The sequence below is a fragment of the Chelmon rostratus genome, chromosome 4 (genome assembly GCF_017976325.1).
Source record: "Chelmon rostratus isolate fCheRos1 chromosome 4, fCheRos1.pri, whole genome shotgun sequence".
NCBI lineage: Eukaryota > Metazoa > Chordata > Actinopteri > Chaetodontiformes > Chaetodontidae > Chelmon > Chelmon rostratus.
This window is the reverse complement of record NC_055661.1, coordinates 8,415,749-8,437,818: the sequence shown is the minus strand read 5'-3', so window position 1 is coordinate 8,437,818 and position 22,070 is coordinate 8,415,749. Positions and strand designations below refer to the sequence as shown.

The window sequence follows — 22,070 nt, the reverse complement described above, 5'->3', positions numbered from 1 at the left end:
CATATAGAGGGTGTTTCATTTGACTCCCACAGGACTTCTTGCTCTACTAGTCCCTGTCCTTTGTTTTCCTTCCTTGGTCAGAGGTTCTGTCCCTTAGGAGCCATTGCTCTTTTAGCCGAAGTGCTCCAAGGATTTGATCCTTTTTTTTGCATAAAATCCTTTTTCAACAAACTCCATGCTCTAGCTTTTGCTGGTTAAATCGTGGTTTAATAGAAGTTTGCTGTGCACATGTGTCATTCAGCGTAATCAAACTTTTCCTTATTGAGTTGTTCAGAGAATGTTTAATTAAATTTCTCACTCTTTGTGCTCTTAATGTGTTGCCTGTGTTTTGTAACGCGTGCTGCAGAGGGAGACTGGGGCCTCACAGAGGTTTGTGATACGAAAAGCTGCTCTGGCTGAGCATTTGAAGCTTTTCCAGACTCAAACTGCGAGAGTAACACCCTGCCAATTCCAGCGTGCGAGAACAATAACAACTGTCATGCGTGCATGTAAAATAAGACATAGCAGCTTGGAACTCCGGGAGAAATGTAATTTTGCCAAGTCTAAACTCTGTGAACGGTGTGAGGTCGCTACACTATATTACGATGATAATTGTCAGGTGAAAGGAGGAAGAGATTCTTCCTCCCGCCTGCTAGTGGAAAGGATGAATATCACACAGCAGATGGCTCATCAGCCAGGCAGTTAGCCCGTCATGTCAGCGGTGATATAAGTAGTGTCTCAGCGACTCAGTGCCCTGCAGAGCAGACATGGTCTTGTTGTGCTGCGATGGCAACATGTGGCTGTCAATCATAATTTACTGCACGGAAGACATATATTGATATGCAGTCATACAGAGACAGAATGAGAGGGGGAGCATGATCATTGTTGCCAGATTGGGTGGTTTTGTGCAAAAAATATTACATTATTCTGCAGGTGAAAATTGCTGTGAGCCAGCTTGTGAGAATCAGAAAGTCGGTGGTTCGATCCCTGGCTCCTGCAGTGTGAATGGTTATCGCCCCTGACGAGCAGGTGGCACCTTGCATGGTAGCTTCTGCCATCAGCGTCTGAATGTGTGTGCGTGCGTGAATGCTGATTTGTGGTTTAAAGAGCTTTGAGTGGCTGGTAAGACGAGAAAGGCGCTGTGTAAATGCAGTCCATTTCCCATCCATTTACTTGATCCCAGTCAAATCCGACTCACGCCAGTTGAGAAAGAGAAAGCTGGAACTCGTGTGTCATGTGTACTGTATTTGTTGTTGTTGGCAGGAGGCACCGCATCCAGGCAGAAAGGCTTTCTGGGCTGCATCCGCTCTCTGCAGCTGAACGGCGTCACTCTGGACCTCGAGGAGAGGGCGAAGATCACCCCGGGTGTCCGACCCGGGTGCCCGGGCCACTGCAGCAGCTACGGCTCGCTCTGCCAGAACCAGGGCCACTGTGTGGAGAGAGCCAGTGGTTTCTCCTGCGACTGTGGCCAGTCAGCCTACACTGGATCCTTTTGTCATGAAGGTAGATACACTCAAACACACACTGGAGTCTCCCTGCCAGTAAATACACAGACTACAGCCGTGACTCACTTTCAATTCAAAACACTTTTCATGCTACTGGTAACTCGAACTTTTATCATAGCTAAAGAAGCTTATTTCAGATCTGTGAAGTTTTAAGTTCACTAGACATTTTAAGATCCAACACCCTCCGGACAGATCCAATTATATTTGACAGACAGATATACACGCTGGACGATGAAACCTGATAAAAACATCTTCTGATATCATCTTAAAAGTATAAAGAAATCTCTACTTCAACTTCAAATTGGCTCATTTAGTTCCCAGTCACTACAACTGCCTTGACAATTTAATTTCCTTGTGCATACTTTTGCATGTAGCCCTTAAAAGGTGTGTGTCTAACGAAGGCAGATGCTGTAAAACTGCTTCAGAGATCATTCAGGGGTATACAGAATGACAAAGAGGACTATTAGCAGGTATTGCAGGTTTTAAAGATAACATTTATGCTAAAACTGTATTTTGAATATCATCATTATAAGCCCTGTATACTACGCCTATAATAGACTTTGGAGGTACCAGGCTGCGACGATAATAGCAACATTTTAGTAGCTAATTACAGTAACAACAGGAATATGTTTGAACCTTTCAGGAGTTACTCATGGTGCTTTCTGTCTCTTAATACTGAATTCATACCCGAGTCCCTTCATCATGTTGAATTGCATCAGCACCTTACAGTATTTCTGTCATGAGCTATCAGTGTAATAGAGGGAAAATAGCAGCACGTTCTCCTGCTTTTTATTCCGTTTTGCCAGCTCAGCCTGTGGATCCTATTCAGAGGCTCTCCAGATAAAGAGGGAGAGATTTGTTTGTGTGTTAGATGTGGCAGTCACAGACCATACTCGCAGAGGAAAAGCACAGCTACCGTCAGGAACGCCCCATCGGTATGTGAAGGTCCTGGCACAGACATACCTCTGGCAATTTATTTTGAAATATTTGAAACATAATATCTGGCTCGCCATCCCTTGTTGTTTGTGTAGCTAATGAGAAGCTAACAGCTGGCAGTTTGCCAAGCCCCAAGCCTTTATCCATGTCAAGCTTTTCACCTTGGCGAATATTCTGGTTGACTTTTTGATGTTTACAGCTCACTTTTAAAAGGAGAATCTTATAAATGTATCTTAAATATGCACCTGAGATTTTAAATATCCAAAAGTTTCTAATACTCATTATTTTAGGATTTACCTCAGATCTTTCAGGCATACAATAAAAATACAACAACAAGGTGATTTTAAATGCAGCAAGTTTTGATTTGTTTGTGAGAGAAGTTTATGTTAAAGTATTACAAAACACAATCGTAATGACCCATAATGCCCTGGTGAGGAGGAGAGAGCAAAGATCAGGCGTCTTTCTGAAGAGGCTCCTTCAGCAGACATTAGACTGACCCCGACTGTCTCGTTCACCGTCTGCACAGCTTGACCTCTCAGCACTCGTTCTGAGTGAGTCATAAAGAGCCTATTCTGTCCTGAAGGGCGAGCATCAGGATTACCTAAAAGGACTCTCCTTGCCCACCATGCCATTGTTTCTGCCATGCGATGCATCAAGGGCATTTTTGGATAGTGTTAAAAGTCAACACGATGTCAAACTAAGTCAGTGTTGTATAAATATGTTGTGCCATGTCGTTAAAGGAATAGTTGAACATTTTAGGAAATACTTTCTTTCATTTTCTTGTGAAAAGATCGATGCCACTCTCACACTTTCTGTGCTGTAGTCAGCAGCAGGTTAGCTTAGCTTAGCACAAACACTGAAAACAGAGGGAAATGGCTAGCCTGGTTCTGTCCAAAGATCGACCTACGTGCCTACCTGCACCTCTAAAGGTCACCTATCAATATGGGTTTTTTTTGTTTGTTTGTTAAACCCAAGCCTAAAGCATCAAAGCATCAAAGCATAATTTTGTGGTTTTACAGGGGGTTATGTTCAGGGCTATTTCTTGGCTGGTCACAGTAACTAGAGTTTTGCCAAGCCAAAAAATAGTCCTGTACATAACACTTGGTGCTGGTTGGTGGAAGTTAACCAGCTGCTGGTGTGTGCTTTAATCTTCTCATTTTACTCTCAAGAAAGCCAACAAGCATATTTCCAAAAATGTAACTTTCCAACTTTCAGAGGTTTCAGCCAGCTTTAAGTCGACCACGTCCATCACCTACACCCTGAAGGAGCCCTATGAACTGAGCAGGAACAGCACTGCCTTGCCTTCCTCCATTTACTCCGACATGACGCTGAAAGGAGAAAACATCTCGCTGAGCTTCAGGACCATTCAGAACCCTGCTCTGCTGCTCTACGTCAACTCTTTCTACAGGGAATACCTGGCCCTGCTTATCAACAAACACGGTGAGGACACCAAATTAAATTATTATTATTTTTTTTTGGTTTGGATTTAACCAGATTGACCAAATTAAACACATTTTATGATCTTATCCTTTCTGTATTTTCTTAAATTCATCTCTCCACTCCTCTAACTCTGTTTCCTTCTCCCTCTGGATTCAGTATGCCATCCTCTGCTGCCTCCCTCTCATGCAGTCAGGCTAATTGTTATGCACAGTGTCAGGTTCAAAGAAAACATTTGGAGCAGTTACTATTAAATGATAATTCTGTTTTTGGCAGGGTTCTTCCTTCCCTTCTTCTTGCCATTGTGATTATTTATTGTGCTCAAATTTTCATCACTTGCTTCACTGCAGAGCTTCACATAGCTCCAGCAGGCAGGCAGCAATTCCAGCATTCCTGCATAGTATAATAGGATTTGTGATTATCCACTGTCTGTAGCTTGTAAGTATAGCTGAATTATATGTTATTTCAATTAGCGTGAAGGTGAGTTCAAGTGTTGGAGATTTCCTTTTATAATTTTAAATGCAATCCATTTTCATGACAGCAAAAACTGTCAAACTGAAACCTTTGGTGAAAACATTTGGTGGTATCCTTTAACTTTCTGAATGACTGAGAGAAATCCAGTGGATATCAGGTTTTGAACAGCTGATTAAGTCATCATCAGGTATCCACACTCTTGCTGAAGTTTCAAATTAAATCCCAGAGAGAGGTCTCTTTTCTTTAAAAAGGCTTTTCTCATATTTTTCTCTTTTGCTGCTGCAGCAGCAGGAGCCTCAGCTGCTGCATACAGAGAAACTTTACTGTTGGAGTCACTCGCTGAGAGCCTGAAAGACCCTGTGCCCTCTGCAAGACTGTTTTTATTCGCAAGATGTGCTCTTATGATAGGGGAATTGCTCCCTATTAGTCTGTGTTGGAAAAAAGAACTAACATAGTGAGTCATAATTAGAAAATAAATGGGAAAGGGCATTAAGTATGTGTTTGGATTATTAATAAAAGATTATTTCTTATCATTATGGCTCATCGGTAAAGGCTGCAGACATCTACCATTCAAATTATCTCAGCGCCGTGGAATTTATTAAGTAAAACACTGTAAAAATTTCGGAAATTAATTTCATATCATGGAGTGTTATTCAGAGAGATAAAGAATTAATCCTTGCAGCTTTAAATGGTTTGTAGCTTCTTAATTCAGCAGCTGGTATCTTGGAGCATCAGATATGTGGATGAAATGTTCTTTCTTTGAAGGAGTGAATACCTGTCTTCTAAGATGGTCAGAGCCAAGACTGAGGAAACGTTTGAATAAAATGGCTGAAGTGCTTGATTAATTACCAAAGACGAGTTACAAGTTGTCTTGGGACTTTAACTTTGTTTGTACCAATCAGCAACACTGCAAAGATTTGATCAGATTATCTTGCATCTTCATCATTCAACGTTCATGGCTCAATTTTTCCTTTATTGTTGGCTCATTGTTAATGAGTCTGTTCACCTCTACGGGTTTTAGCAACAGCTTGTATTAGATCTGTTTTATATCTCAAGGTGATTTTCATTATTCAGTGACGTCTCTCTCAAAGTTAGATTACCCCTTAGGTACAAATAAAGCTCTACTCTACCTTAATGTAATTAATATAATCTGAGGTTGCACCACTATGTGATAGATATAGAGTAAAAGCACATTGGCTCTCTGAGTGTATACAAAAGTCTAGGCTCTGTTACTGTTGCAGCTTCTCTCAACAAGCATTTTCAAATTAACTCTCTGATTCTGTCTGTGCTTGCGCTAATGATTGTAAAACTGCTTTGTTGCGTTGTGTTTGCCAAGATGAGCTGGAGTTGAGGTACAAGTTGCACAGCAGCAGAGATGTTGAGGTGCTATGGAGCGGAGTCACGAACCTGGCTGATGGACGTCTGCACACAGTGACCGTCCGGAGACTGGCAGACGCTGTCTCTGTTCAGGTGAACATGCAACACGTGACGTACACTGTGTCACACAGATCACCACAGGGAGGGATGTGTTTAGACATCCGAAGAGGAGGAAGAAATGTGTTGTAATTTATTTCAGATGCTCGGTCAGACATTTAAATCGTGCATTACATTGTCAAATAAAGCCACTGCTCACTGATAATGACACCTGATAATGAGAGGGGTCTGCAGGCAGTCTGCACAGTCACACTACTGGGGGTGGCGTTTGTTGTCATAATATTAATTGACACTGCTGGCCGCTGCTTATGTTGTGACCCCGCTGTTCACTCCCGCTGCACAAATGAATCATGCATACAAGGATATGAATACCCAGTTTACTGATGTTCCATGCTTTCATACTGTAATATAATCCAGGTTGGGATAATCCCTGTAAACAGGAAACATTGTCAGAGGGTGCATCCTAAAGTCGAGTCACCTGTAACTAAAGACGAAATGATAAATGAAAATCTGCACCCTGAAATGAAAATTAAAGTAAGGATGTCTTGAGCAGATCCAAAGAAACCAATCCAGGCATTTTGATTAAAAGGCATCAGCTATAAATCCAGATGTTTGCTCTGTGAATGACAGCTGTCAAAAATATCCTGTGCTCTCTTAAAACAATGACCTCAGCATGTGGGAAACACAGCAGCCTGCAATTAATGATATGAGAGTGAGTATCAGAGAGAAGTAATCTTCAAATTATATTATGATAGACTGTTAATGTTTACTACATTATGATCCCCTCACACATGCCAGAGGAAACGTCGCCTGGGGCACCAAAAGTAGAGGCCACAAGAAAGCTTTTGGAAACCTAATAGAAGAAGAATCCATAAATGCTACATTTCCTGTTTTCAAGCTGCTTTCTGTTCCTCTGTTTCCTGCAGCTCCACTTCAGTCTCAGGCTGATTAACATTAGCAGATGTCTTATTGATAAATGATTCACTGAAGCCCAGATCCCTGTGTTTGCAGGCAATACATCACACCCTCTCTGTTTTATTATAAAGGGTGTCTCACTCTGAGGCATTTACCACCGCAAAACCTGCTCCACTCAGACTCCTCTGCTCAGCTGCTGAGAACCACTGCATCTCAAGGGTCAATTGGTTTCCAGCTTCGTGGCTGAATCTCATTTGAATATGCAGGCAAAACCAGAGGTTGAGCCTCCTCTGCAGCCATTTGTTGAAGTTTCTTCCCAGAGTAGCACTTATATAAACTCTTAACAGTGACAGTCAAGGACAGATTTCTATTGTTGTCAGTCTTTTTCCCTGCTAAGCTTTTACCTTCACAGATGTGACATACATTATCTTTCAGATCGACCAGACTGCCAGAGAGGACTTCAACTTGACATCTGATGTGGAATTCAACAGCATCAAATCGCTCATTGTGGGCAGAGTGCAGGGTAAGTGGGGCTCTCTTAGTGCAGACTCCAGCACTTTGGCACACTCATTTGAATAACAGCACTAAGATGTTTGGCCTCATGCGACGAAACACTGTTCTGAAGCGTTCTGCAGCTTTCTGCTCGTCACGTTGGATGGACCAGGGGGAAATTGGCAGCCTGCGCTGCACAGCTGTGATGCTTAAAAAGAAAAAAAAGAAAGAAAAAGATGCAAAAGAAGAACACTTATAAATGACTAAAGGTGTTGTTATGTGGCATTAGATGCATTTTATATGGGTGGTAAAGTATTTGTGTGAATGACATTGTTTTTTCACTTATTATTTTTCACTAAGTTCAGAAAATACAGCATGCGTTGGTGAACTTTCATCTGTGTTATTGAGGCAGTGAATAACTCAGTCTTTATGTCTGTCTCGCTGAGCAGGGCTTCAGACAGCTGTAATGGTAATAACTTTAGAAAAGGTCCTTCACTTTGTATGGTAATGAGGAGAGATTGAAAAGAACAAATGATTTAGAAGATTGGAGTCAGCACCCTGCGATTCAGCATAACAACCAATAAGTCTCAGCTGCTGTGTGTGGGGTCAAACAAAACCAGGAAGTCAGACGGTACAGTTCACCCTCCCTCTGCCTGGCAGAACATTTTACTTTCACATCACACCTGTCTTCCTCTGCAAGACTGATCAGGACTGAGTTTTCCTCTGTTAAATCTAATATTTACATTTGAGACAAAGTAAAAAAGCTACACATCCTCATTCTAAATGACTGAATAATTTGATTGTCAGTGACTCCCAAAATACGGAGTGTACAAGAGTACCAGTCCTTCATCCTACTGGACCCTCATCGTCACTCGGTTAATGTTGTGAAAAGGTCGCAGTTTGCTTAGCTTTAGGCACCAAAGGTTAGGTTTAGAATGAACGTAAATATCCATTGTATGGGTTATGTATTCTTGCACAATGACCTGATTTTCTGGTGAGGACTGGCTGTATGAATGTGGGCCTGACACAGGGTTGAGTATCAATAGTGGTTCTCAATTAGAAACTATTCGCAATGTTATTAGAAACAGAGATTTATTTAGAAAATGCCACTTATTCCTAAAAACATATGTCAGTGATTATGCATGTTGTATAATGTGACCATATAATTCATTAACCCTAAAGCTGCATTTATACTTAACACAAGGAGTTAACAGCAACCTAACAGAGAGCTGCAGTGTAGGTTTTTAGTTCAGTGTGTGCCATGCATGATCGTGATCGTGCTGAATATACTTACTCAGTTTACTGTCGTGTAGATTTTCTCATACAGGAAATTTGCCTTGGTGTTGGCGTGCAACTGTAAATATGGTCAGTAAAAAAAAAAAAAAGCAAGCACTGGAAATAGAAAAAAGAAAAGTTGACAATAAAACATTATGTACAATATGTTATTTGAATGAAAGCGTTAAAGAGCTGTACAGTTTTGTGCAGGACTGTGCAAACCATTCATCGGGAAATCTGCAATGAGTTCAAAAGTAATGGCACATGACAAAAGTAATGGCTCAAGGACCGTCCCGGTTGCTGAACGGTAAAAGTGCATACCACACAACCACAATGTCATTGGTTCAATTCCAGCCTTGCTGCATGTCATAACACTCTCTCTTACCCCTTACTACCTGTTTGCCTCTTCACCTTAGTCTCCTATTTCCATGGATTATTATAGATTAACAGGAAGTTGGTGCTGCTTCACAATAAAAGTAATTCAGTCAGTTGGCAGTGTTAGGTTTGTTTTAACAGATGTCTGCTGAAAGGGAGACCATCAAAACTCTGAACAGAGCAGATGAAAACACAGCCAGTTAGCTTTATGTAGTCATTTTTGTTATTGATTGTTGATGGAGGCATTGAAGAATCACCAAAATATCTTGTCCTCCATTCATCCACCCATTCATTTTCTTCCCACTTATCGTGATGAGCGTCTTTTGGAGCTGGAGCTCGTTCTACCACACACATTGGGCGAGGGGCAGGATACACAGTGAACAGCTTGCCAATTACGGGGCCAACTGGCTGTTAAAGGGTGCCTGATTCTACTTAAAATAAGGGTGTTTTTTGCCAGAGTTTTGGTTCATTTTGGTTCTTTCTCAAATAATATGCCAGAAATTGAAACGAGGAATCCATTAGAAGCAGGATCAAAAGCAGCACTAAAATATAGAAAAACTATTGAATATCCCAACCCTAGGCTGAGAGGATGAGTGGTATATTAATGACTGTGTATATATATATATAGGTCTTGTGCTCGCCAACCAACTCCAACCAGCACATGGTGCACATGTGAGAAACAAGAACAAATTAATGATGTGGCCATTTTTACCTTTAGCTCCTTAATCTTTTGTTGTTGTTGTTATTGTTGACCCAGGCCATGTCAGTGTGTGACCCGGCCTTCCCTCCGCTGAGCCAGAGGACTCAGGCAGTCATATCAGTATCAGAGAGGCAGCAAGATAGTTGATATACTGTCACTCCCTGCCAACGCTGTCATCCATCAGCCTAACTAATGGACCAGGAAAGAATGGAGAGACTGAGATGCTCACAGAGAGAGAAAGAGAGAGATGATGAAGAGAGAGGGAGGGTGAGATAGTGAACGAGCGAGAGCTGGAGGTAAAGAGCAGCAGCTGGGCGGAGGAGGACAGTAATCTTCAGTTCATGGATACCAGCTCAGTGCTGTCAGTGTGGGGTTTGACAGCTCGCACAAACGTCCAATCATCCGTCTTGGTGAGAGCAGAGACTCTATTCAACACTAACGCTCCACATCCGAGGATCTCCTGCGCTCCATTTCAGTTGTTTTGTTCCAAATGTTCACCTTTTTAAAAAAAAAACTATATTCTTCATAAAGACGACATGTTTGACTACATGATACAGCAAATTGAACATGTGCACGTGCATGTTGGGCGAAGCTACTCTGTTTTAACTGAAACAGCCAAACTCGCCTGCACATGCTTTAATTTATTCTCGAGAAAATGGTGAAAGGTAGAGATAAAGTGTGTGGTCTTTAACAATGGAGAAAAAATATGGCACACTAATGCAGTGCTCAATCACCCCCCCCCCCCCCTCTTGCAGGCTGTTCAGTAGATACCCATATGTCATTAGATATGTATTTCAAAGATGAATTATTTCCTGCTGCTCGCAGGATCACATTCAATTTAAAACTTAATCAAAGCTGATCAAATATACAGCTGATAAACAGCCCTCTCCTCTCCAGCCGGGCCACTCTGTAGTATCCCGTTTATGTGGTGAAAAGAAGAATCAGTCTGGTTATAATGATGTGCTGTGTAATCAAACTGCACTGCAGAAATAATTATAGCTCATGCTGATATTTATAGAGATTTTTACCTCACACCGGCTGTCACAAATAGTGATGCTGTGAGTACATTAACTGCAAGCGACACACAGTTTTGTTTTGGCAGGTGAGAGGCAACCCAGTGAGTGACAAAAGCTCACAGGTTCTACCTATAAATATATTGTCTCCATAAATAACTAAATAAAAGGAAATAAAAGGAATATATGTGAAACCGATTGTATCTGTCCTAATTGTTTTCCGGATGCTACCCAGTAGATGTACAAATAATGACTGAATGGGCTGAAGTTTACTCGCCTCTTGCATTTGCTTTTAATGTTATAGCACATCCACAGACATTTTCTTTCTTTTCAGCATCACACACAAGGCTTCTGGCAGTTTGATTGACAGTTGCTTCAACCGCCTCCTCGGGCGAAGCAACACAAAGACGTGCTGTGATTGGTCGGGGTCTTATGTTTAGTGTTGCCAGCACTATGATCATGAGATCTGACACAGTGAAAATTGTCAGAGACAAAATTTGTGTGGTCTGATCCCGGCATTAGGCGTTCTAAATCTGTGGACATCTTCAGACGACATCTTACATCTTTTGAACATCGCTTTCTCCTGAAGTGTCTTTTCTTTATACCTGAAGGCTGTTTAACTGTGTCTTATTGTCTTATTGTTTTAATTCTATTTTATGTTACTTTATTTCATTTTTAATTCCCTTGTTTTTATTGTTTTATTATGTGTTGTTATGATTTGATTTTATGTTAAGGACTTTGTGTTGCATTTTATGCATGAATTGTGTATATTATTATTATTATTATTATTATTATTATTATTATTATTATTATTAATATTATTATTATTATTATTATTATTATTATTATTATTATTATTATTATTATTATTATATTGTTGTTGTTGTTGTTGTTGTTGTTGTTATTATTATAACTATTATTAGATTAGAACTTTTTCTCTCATTACACTTTCAGGCTAAAACCTGCACTTGTACACAAGAAATCTAATAATGTAAAATGCAGATTACCATGAAACTTGCTCAGCATATTCATGCTCCAAAGGGAATAAATCCTTTTGATTTTAATGACCCAATTGCCTCCCCTCCAGCACCACCGTTACTGGTAACACTCTAAAAATAGAAACATAGCTTTTATGCAGCTTGTTTAACTCACTTTAATACTGTAGTGCGACTTTAAACTTGCTGTTTATATTAAAACTGCTACATATGGTGTTTTACACTCAAAAGGTAGCTTCCATTTCATCAAAACAGGTCCACACCTTCCCTCCTTATAAATTGTGTTTTACAACACAATGAACAAACACATCCCTGATCATTCATTTGAATGAGGTGGATCTGTTGAAGCATTGAGTCTTCCAAAACAGTTGAGCCTCTTCCTTAAACCAGATTTTCTATGTTATATATTGTTTTCTCACCAGCACCCAAAACAACGAGCCCCCACCAGCACGGCCCCTGGCGCTTTTTTAATCCAGTTTTCCATCTGAACGCCCACTAAAAAGGGAAGGTGCTGATCTCCTCACTTAAACATTTGCAGTTGCAGAAGGAGTAAAAAAGCCATGGAAGGATCAGCCAGTCTCCCCAACAATAATGTCCATAGAAAGAGGAGCTACAGCACATCCTGTGCCAACATTCAGTGCAGGAAGTAGTGCAACCTCTATGGGCTGTGGCATGTTTGACTTTAATGCTGGGCGGTGTGATTCATGTCCCCAACATGAACCATTTAAGTCTATATTTAACCTGAACCATGAGCTTCCTGTCTGTGTGTCAGCCTAACCTTCCATTACCTTACCCACAGCATGCTGCAGTATTCTGGGAACTATTTTTTAAAATGATCGACTCTCAGGGTTTTTACTTTTAAGGGGAGGGGAGTTGGAAAACTTCAGCAGGTTTATCTTCCTCTCTAACATCAAAATGAATATTAAAATGATAAAGACATAGATAGATACCACTTATCATCGCGCACGTGGTGTCATCAAGATAAATGTTTGTCACCGCTGTATTTTAATCGTGTAACGGGAACTTGCCGATAACAAATGTGTCTTCTCACTCCGCCTCTCTTGCCTCTGTGTTTCTCTCTCTGCGCTCAGAGTCTGAGGAGTTGGATGAAGAGCTGGCTGGGCTGGCCTCTCTCGGCTTCACCGGCTGTCTGTCAGGTGTTCGCTTTAACTCCATCAGTCCTCTGAAGGCTGCTCTGCTGCACCCTGACAGCCCTGTTAGCATCACCGGGCCGTTAGTCCAGTCGAGCTGTGGTTCGTCCTCTTCGGCCGATCCCTATGCTGCAGAAACCACACACTCCTTATCAGGTACAAGGATCAGACTCGGCCCTTATATCCCGTACTATACTACAGAACATATACATTTGATTAGCTCACCGCCCCAACCTCTCCCAGAGTGGGAATCGGTCTGGTGTGTCTGTAATATTATTCTTAGGTCTGTTCATTAGACTTTTTTATGGGCTCATTAACCATCCTCCTCGGTAAGCAGACAGAGCGATGGCAACAGATGAGATTAGTCAGACAACTGCAGTGAAGTCCTTTGAGGTTGAGCTGAGGCTTTCAACAGCACTTTCTGACTGATGTTCTCTGACTCCACCTTCCCCTCATCTGTCCCCATACACTCCTTTACCACATCTTTCTTTACTTCTTTTTACATTTTTTCTGACTTTTCTTCTTTGTCCACCCCTCCCACCTCTTCATCTTCGCCTAACCCTAACCCCTAACCTTTTCTTCTCTGCATCTCTTTCTGTTTACCTTTTTACCTCTACTTTCTTTTACTCTCTACAGACCAACCTGGTTCAGTGGATCCGGGCCAGCCTTTAGTCAACACCATCAGGAGTGACTCAGCTCTAATTGGAGGTAATGAAATCCATCTTGGCAGGAATAAGAACAAAACGTTAATGCAGAACTTAACTTAAGGTTTATTTGGGAAGATGCAGCTGAAACACAGGCTGACGTTGTAAAGAGAATAAGTAAGAGACGTTTCATATGGGAAACAAAAAAAATCCCGGTTTTGGAGCAGGATGCAAGTGAGGAATGAGTCATTTTGATCTTGGAGGCTGAGGAGAGGCAGAGTGAGGAGAAGCAATGGTTTGGCTTCTTAATGATAAGATTTCGGGGCTGAATTCACACAATGCATGAAAACCCTGCTGACAAAAGGATTTCAGAGTTGCGTTTCCGTTTTAAAACCACTTTAATGGAGCAGTCGGCTCAGTCAAGCTCTATTTTGTCTCCCAAATTTAGCTTGCTTTACAAATCAAACTAGAAGCTGGAGTGATACAAATTTGAGTTTATTTTTACCTAAAACAAAAGTCTAGAAAAATGTTACAGACAGGATACATAATCCTCTTCTGGGGGATTGAAATGACAAAGAAAAAACCCTAACCCTTACTTTACCCTGAGTCACACCCCTGTCCTCACAGCAGCTGCTGTGCTTTTTAACGTGGCATTTAAAATTCAGATGAAATGCCAGGAGGGTGAAGACTGGCTTGACCAACACAGTCCCAAAACAATACCCATTATGATATATTATGATACTGGATGCATTAATTACAACACGATAGAGGACAGAAATAGTATGAATTAACATTAAGACTTTCAATAATATACATCTACTAAATTACTCAGGGTCTCATCTGTGGAAGTGCTCCATAGTGCTACTACAGGTGAAAAACCTCCACAGAGTACCCTTAACACACAGATATGAGAGTGATCGATCCTTCCATTGATGTAGCTGTGGCGAGAAAATAAGCAGATTTTCCAAAAATGTACTATTCCTTGAAGACATCAAACAAACATCATTTTTCTGTGCTTCTGTGTTCTAAGGGGTTATCGCCGTGGTGATCTTCGTCACTGTGTCCGCATTGGCGATAATGGCCAGATTCATCTGCGGCAGGAAAGAGACGTATCGAAACCAGGAGGTGAAAGCGGCTCAGCCCGAGGACGGCCACGAGTTCCCCTTCAGCAGCCAGGCGGACTCTCAGAGCGCTCCCGCTGAAAACCAGAAGGAGTATTTCATTTAGCAGGAGCCCTGACCCCCCCCTGGCCTGACAGGACAGAGCTCAGTGCGTAAGCAGACACGGAGCCCCTCGGCCACTGGCACCAGTGACTGAACAAGATGTGAAGTCAAACACAGAACAATTTATGATTTTCTTTACTTCCTTTCTGGTGTCACTTTGAGGATGTTAATACTTAAAAATGTAAATGGTCATTTGTGTGCTTATACTGTAACACTATTTCTCTGCCATATTGAAATGTTTAAAATAATTTATTAAAAGGCAACACGCAGAATAGATGTGATGATCACAACACAACTTTGTTCCAGTTAAACTAGACTTTTGGACTCGGTGTTCATTTATAAAAAAACTTTTTCTACGAGGACGATGAACAGTGTGTGAAATGTGAGATGTCGTTCACTATGTGTCATAATATGGGAAGAGGGATTCACCTGACTGCAGGACTGTGTGTTTCACATCAACACAACAGAGCTCAGCCATAGCACAGTCCCAGAATCAACTAAAATCCACCTGTTATATAAGTTCAGCACCTGCTGTATATATGAATACAAAGTGAAAGTCACAGGAAAACCCTAACTTCCACACTTTACCTTTGAGTTAGCCAGGAAGCTTTTATGTTACTCGCTGTGCTTTTTCCTAATATCATGAGAAAAATAACAGATTTACAATACTGCCTGTTCACCTGCAGTGAGCAGCCGACACCAAAACTCTTTCAACTGGGAAGTTTTTAGGCAGCACGGACTATAAAACACAGACTGTCTGTCACTTCCTTGGCTCTGCAAACATTTAATGTGTTTTTGCTGAAGCACTAATCTGTGTTTGCCTGACAGGTAGACGAGCTGAGATAATCCGAACGGGAAATAAAGAGAATTGAAGAGAAGCTGACAATGAGGCATAAATAATGCAATGAAAACCAGCCATCCAAATATTCATATTGGATATTTATACTCTACTGTCTCTGCAATAGTTTGGATCAAGGGTGGGATTTTAACAGGAGAGAAGAAGAAAAACGCTTTTTCTCATCTCAGTCTGGGTTCATGCTCAATGATTTTTACCTCATTATTGCTGAGTTAAGGTATTTGTTCTTTGTTTCTCTCGCACAACTCTGTCTCAAGATGTTTCTATGGTTAAAGTAATAATGTGCAGCATTTTCATATAAACAAGTGTCTCTTTTGATACTCTTTAGCACAAAATAGTCCCACACAATAATGATATACAATTCATGAAAGTGCTTACATTTGCTCCTCTGAACACCTGCTGTCTGGCACCTCTTTCTCTGAAAATTCCTGTGGTGCAAATAAAGCAATGCATTTTATATTTCCTGGGTGGTTAACAAGAGCCACGGTTGCCACTGTGCATGAACAATGAAAGGAGTGCCACAAATCCAAACTAAGAAATCCCAAGGAGACTGTTTGACAGGAAATGTAGAGCAAGAACACCCGACACCAGTGGCTGCTCAGTGTTGAAGATGTCCATGTAATTGACCACTTTCATCAAGAGGGCAATCAGAACGTACTGGTCCGTTATATGCCTGCCCCGCAGACCCAGCACGTTGCTCTTTACAGAAGTGCTAAAACAAAACTGTGTTAACCTTGAAGACGTCCCACTATTCATCCTAGATTCCTTATTAATACAAATAAATTAAAACGTCTGTGGCTCGACTGACTCTGAGCTGTCAGGGGAACCTGTGAAGCCTCCAGAACAAATCTCAAAAATTGCTGTCAAGACTTAACACAGGTTCACTTGAGTGACCACATTTACACCTGACATTAACACGGAAAAACAGCAACAAGGAAAAACACGTAACGCAAAGTGCACACTACACAAATTTAAAAATGACGCCTGTCCGTGGCTATCCTCACCTAACTTGCATATTATTAATATGAGTATTTTAACTGATCAGAAATGAGACTTAAGTCAGGTGTAAACGCAAAGGCCAGTGGATGAGATGTCATTATCCAGATTAAGATTACGTGTTTATAACAGGTGTAAATGAGCCTCAATCTTGAGCAGTTTTCAGAATTAACACATTGGCAAGCCTCATCTGTGACGTCCCGATCATTATCGGGCATTCTTTAACTCTGGCCAATGTCAGCATGATGTAGAAATTGCACGAGGCACTGTGCTCGAACAAAACAATGTCAGGTGGGCACCTGGCCTCAGTAATCTCCTGATGTGCTGCATGTACAGAGACGAACACTTTGCTCCTCCAAACTAATGTCAACCTGTCAAGCAAATGTTTCTCAAGTTTTTCCAGATTCTAAAAACTCTCCCTTCATAAAACTTAAAAAGATATCACCACCCTTGTAGCTGTAAATTGGAAGTCGTAAACCTGCCTCTTTGAATGAAAGTCACAGCAAAGTGTTTAAATCCACTCACCAGTTCATTTAGCTGTTAATGTGTGTTAATGTCACGTGCCTGCTCAACACCTTCAAGCTACAGTATGTCAGTGGTTACCTTCTTGTTTAGACAGCAGTAGCAGTGTTGTTCCTTTTATACAGTATCTGTTGCTCACAACAGCTTATTCATTAAACAGTATGGCGTTGTGTCTGACAACATTATGGGCAGGATCCCGGCAGAGGAGGACCCTTTTGTTAAAGAGAAATATCCTTTTTGCCTTACCAGAAACAGCAGCGATATCGCTCTCCTCAAAGCCACCAAAATCCATTCACAGAAACAGTGATTTATCATCGTAAAACACACTTCATTCAAACTCAAAAAAAAAAAAAAGAGAAAAAAAAAACTTAACAAAACCGCCTTGGATGTCTTTTCACTGTTTATTAGTTCTGGTTTGGTTGAAATACACCCTTAATACACTGAGTGAGATGTGAAAATATTGGGAGCGTGAGAGGGAGGTAGGACATCAGAAAGGCAGCGGGGAAACAGCATGGAGGATGTTTGTACCAGCTGCAGCGCTCTCTATCAATACTGGACCAATTATAAAAATCATTCTCCCCTTTAGACCGTTGGACACAAAAACATGGGAAAATAGGGTCCAGGTTGGAGTTTCCCTGTAAGTCACCTCTGTGTACATATTGTTTGTTGAATGTTGTCATTACTGTACATACAATACTGAAAATAAATTAATGCACAGTCTGAACTGCCTGTTGGATTTACCCATAATTGCTGCTGAGGGCCTTAAAGTAAACTTTCATGGATCCCATGCAAATTAAAATCCTGTTGAAGAGAAAAAACGGATCATTACAGTGGCAGAAATGCGGTGGAAAAACAGTGTTTCGAGGCAGCTGAGGTCTTTTGTTTCCCTGTTAAATGAAGCTGAAACACAGCAACACTTTCCCTCTCTACAGCAAATTAAATTAGCATAAATTTACATCACAGATTGTTGTTCCCCCTAAACTTTTCAGGGGAGGGATTTCTTTATGCACTACATGACATTATTGATGGGTATTAATATTGTTCTGTCTGCGGAGCGGAGATAAAGACGACTGACTAAAATGACTCAAACTGAAACATCCCAGAGATGGAAATGTCAAAGTAATTTTTTATGACGATGAAATTCCCTCCATATTCCAAGAGACTCAGAAACAGCCCTGACACTGGAAATGAAGCCAGCTTTGATTTTGTGGTAAGTGTCGCTGTTCAACAGAGAGCAGAACTCAACAATAGACATAGTTTTAATAAAAATGAAACAAATTAAACTGCTCAAATTGCTTGCACTAAGCATTCCCCTCGATAGTAACAAACATATGAATCTTAGCTAAGCTTTGGCAACAAATCAAATCACTCAACTATTAAATCTTTAAGAACCAAACTCACTTTTAGTGAAAGCATAAAACAAACAGTGCAAAAACACAATTAAACCACTAAGTACGCAAGTCAGAGCACTTTGACAGGAAGCTAAAATAAATTTTCCTGAATCAATGTGAATTTTCTGCATCTCTGCAACGCCAATAAATGGCGAAACTGCCCTGAATTGTGAGGCAGCACAAGAAACTCAGGTCCACTGGCGACTATATGAATATCTGCGCCACAGTTTTAATCCATCCAACAATTCTTGTGGAAGCAAGAGAATCGAGAAGTATCTTCTGGGATCAATGAATGTCTGTAGGCTAGAAAATTTCCAGTAGTTGGAGGGATGTTTTAGTCTGGACCAAAGTGACCGCCCTGTCTCCTAGAAATTCTGTTCATATAGAACTAATTAGGAGCAGCAAATCATTTGGAAGGAAGCATAATGCTGACGTTTTGTATTAGCATAATGAGGAAACACTGTTAATTAACGTGGCAAGTCACAAAAATGTTGGTACTGAACGCATCTTCATTTCATTTTTTTGTGCATTTAGCTGCTTGTATGTCCAACTATACACCACACTGACAGAGTCTGTTATACGTAACAATTCTTCACAGAATAAGAAACAAGGACCTGCACTTCTTTGTAAGGAAGGAAAGAAGGAAGGAAGGCAATAAAAGCCCTGCACCTTCACTCAGGTGTTTTCACTTGTTCTGAGTAGACCTGTGTTCAGCTGGCTGGAGCGATGCTGAGCGTCCTCAGCATTCAAACGTGGCTCAGCCACAATCAAGGACCAGAACTATCTGTCTACAACAATTCAAGTAACTGTTACTGCTAACAGTGCTAACTGTTGATGTTCATTTCACTTGTGGACTTCGTGTATTTGTTTACTAGATTAATTACTTTGTTTCCTTTGGGGACTTGATCTTTCACATTCCTCCTGTAATGAACCACAATTAAACTAGCGTTCTAGGTATCTTGCTACAGCTAACTCTAGTTTATGGTGTCTCATCTATGTCTGTTTTATAATCACTATCATTGAAGTCAGAGAAAACCAAAAGGATGATAGAGACAAACGATCAAATGTTGCTAAATACTGCAGCTGTCTCTGGACAGAGCGCTGCTTCCTGCTGTGTGTAATCCACTCTGAGTTTCAGCTCATCACTCCTGCCTCAACACCAGAGCTTCATTCTTGAGCAAAAAAGGGTAAATGTGCAGCACCTCGAGACAATCAGGCATCTATTTGATTTTAATAAAGCAGACGCACCTGCAGAAACTTTGATAAAGCATTTTACTATGTTTGCTCATTATCTGCATGATGTTAGAGCCTCCCACACTGAAGAAGCCAGATTCACAGTGGAGATGTTGCACGGAGTGAGATGACATCTAATTATCCTGTAATGGAACCGTGGGGAGTACAGGTCTGACAGAGCGTCCATTGTGGCTGAAATTAGGAACAATTTAATTAAATATCCTCCATATGTCCCACAGGTACTTAAAATCCTATTCAATGGGTCATTTGAACTCAGGGAATGATCACACTAAATGAAGTGGGCATGTGTGTTTCTTGATCTTTGACCTTCACCCTTTACTCTACTTTTCTACCCTCAGCAGCCTTCTAATACAATCTGTGCTAATATCTCCTTTCGATATAAATAGCATGTGACTGAGAAGTTTCCCACAATTCTTGGATTTAGGATGCATGATGCAGCAGTAAATGCTAGTAGATGTGATATTGAATCAGCTAGATTTAGCCTGTGCACCAGAGTCGCTCTCTACTTTTCTGAGTCTTGCAGTTTGGTAGATTAGACTGTGTGTAAGTGGACACATGGGAGCATCAAGGCTGACACGAGGGGATTGACCTGACTCGTTATTAACCACTGATGCAGCATACCTGGGAGAGAGACACCGGCAGGGTCGGGTTGTGCCACGCTGAGATGATCCTGCACGGGTGAAGTGTTCGATTTTTTGTTTTCAGCTGTCGTACATCCTCCATCCGTCTTTGTGCCAGTGAAATAAAAACCTGAAAGGCCTAAATCAAGAGAGGTGCAGGCTAGCCAAAGCTAGATTTAAGATAGATGCAAATAATATAATAACCAAGTGGGGTAGTGCAGTTACAGAGTACTATGAGCTCATTCAGTTAAGGGCCTCACCATTAAGGATCCATAAGAAATGCAGTTCCATAAGGAAATGACATAATCCAGCAGTAATATATGCATAGCATGACCAATGCATGACCGGTGATCATTGGGGTAGGTTGATACATTAGATTGTTGCCTATGTTCCCAAAATTTCCCACAGTAAGCAACCTGTTGATATGACACTCAGAGTCGTACCACTGTCCTCCTTCCTGTCACCTCTCGTCTGTTTGCTTATTCCCTCCTCTCTCCTGTGGTTAGCATGCACAGGAGCCGCTCTCCCTCTGGATCTCATCAGGTGGTGCAGAATGCTGTGATCTGATGATCTCCTGGTATTTTATTTACCCAGTGGGAGTCGTTCGAGCCTCTCATCAACAGCTCCCTGGGCAGAGGACAGAAAAAGCCAAAAATCCAGAGCAGAATTATTGCACCCTGGTATTGCCCTAACACAGGTGTAACTATTCATAGAAGTTGTTTTTTTTTCAGCTTTTATTCAAAGTAACTGAAAATGAAGAATCTTTGATGGGGAGCTGTTTAAATTGGAAATTATGGGTAAAAATCTGACAACTAATGTTACCTCTCTTTATTGATTTATTGCACTTTTTCATTGTTTCTTACAATGAAGGAGCTACTTAAGTGATGTAATGAGGAAGTGGGTTGAATGTTAATAACGGAGGGGATCTGAGCCTGCTGCTGTTCGGCCCTCTGGGACTTTTCATCTGATAATCCATCTACAAATTAAACCCTGTCTACTTGACATGGAGAGAGCCTTTTGGATTAGTTCTTTGAAGTCTGAAAAGCAGACCTCTGTGCATTCAGTGCTTGTCATTGGTCGCTTTTGTTCCTGAGATGAAGTCATTTTAATGTCGAGAGTTCTTTTTTCCATTTGATCACTCCAACAGGACATTCCCGAGGGTTCAGCTTCACTGCCTCAGTATTTCAATCTGCACTGCCGTCACAGATCATTTTACAATCCATCAGAGCTTCAATCAAATCTGCTGTCATTTTTGAAAAATCATTTTGTATCTGTATCACTACAAGCTTACATGTTTCAAAATGACCTAAATACCATTAGGATTTCGGCACATCTCTAATGTGACATGTGGGCTAAAGCGTTCCACGGCTCACTGGGATGATAATTGAATTTAACTCACTGCTCACTCAAGGTTGGTGTCAAGTGTTATGAATAAATGGGCTCTCACCTGAGTGAAGAGAGTTGATTAATGCTTCTCCACGCAGACGAAACAGCGGCAATCAGCGGTAAGAGAGGAGGCGGGCGGAGAGCGCGCTGGCTCTCTGCTGCTGTTTCCTGCTGCATTCTGGAGGTGGGCTGGATAATTACCAGCGGCCTGCTCCCTGATTACTGATCTGATGAGACTGCAGCGCTACGAGCAGGAGCAGCATCGCCCACCCACCTGATTATAAACGATATCGCAGTCCTCTGTTGTCAGTTTGTATCCATCATAATCATTCTTGGAAATGTATCAAGCATAACAATGTGGCTTTAATGGTGGCAAAACATTGTGTAATGTTTAAAAGCACTATCGAGCAAGCAGAGTAGACCTTTACTTTTCTAGTGGTGCGACTTTCATGTGGACCTCATTCCCCTTTTTATTGCCATTAGCCACTACGCCATCA

At 41.2% G+C, this 22,070-nt stretch overlaps 1 protein-coding gene across 1 annotated transcript in view; it reads left to right on the top strand.

Moving 5' to 3' along the window:
- The window catches only part of LOC121605392 (contactin-associated protein-like 4), an 80,971-nt gene extending 66,419 nt beyond the window's left edge, over nt 1–14,552 (top strand). The window contains exons 18-24 of the mRNA XM_041935284.1: nt 1,243–1,482; nt 3,636–3,860; nt 5,668–5,801; nt 7,116–7,203; nt 12,622–12,837; nt 13,318–13,389; nt 14,356–14,552. Of these exons, the coding sequence (XP_041791218.1) occupies nt 1,243–1,482; nt 3,636–3,860; nt 5,668–5,801; nt 7,116–7,203; nt 12,622–12,837; nt 13,318–13,389; nt 14,356–14,552 (1,172 nt within the window). The remainder of the gene's footprint in view (nt 1–1,242; nt 1,483–3,635; nt 3,861–5,667; nt 5,802–7,115; nt 7,204–12,621; nt 12,838–13,317; nt 13,390–14,355) is intronic.
- The last annotated feature ends 7,518 nt before the right edge of the window (nt 14,553–22,070 follow it).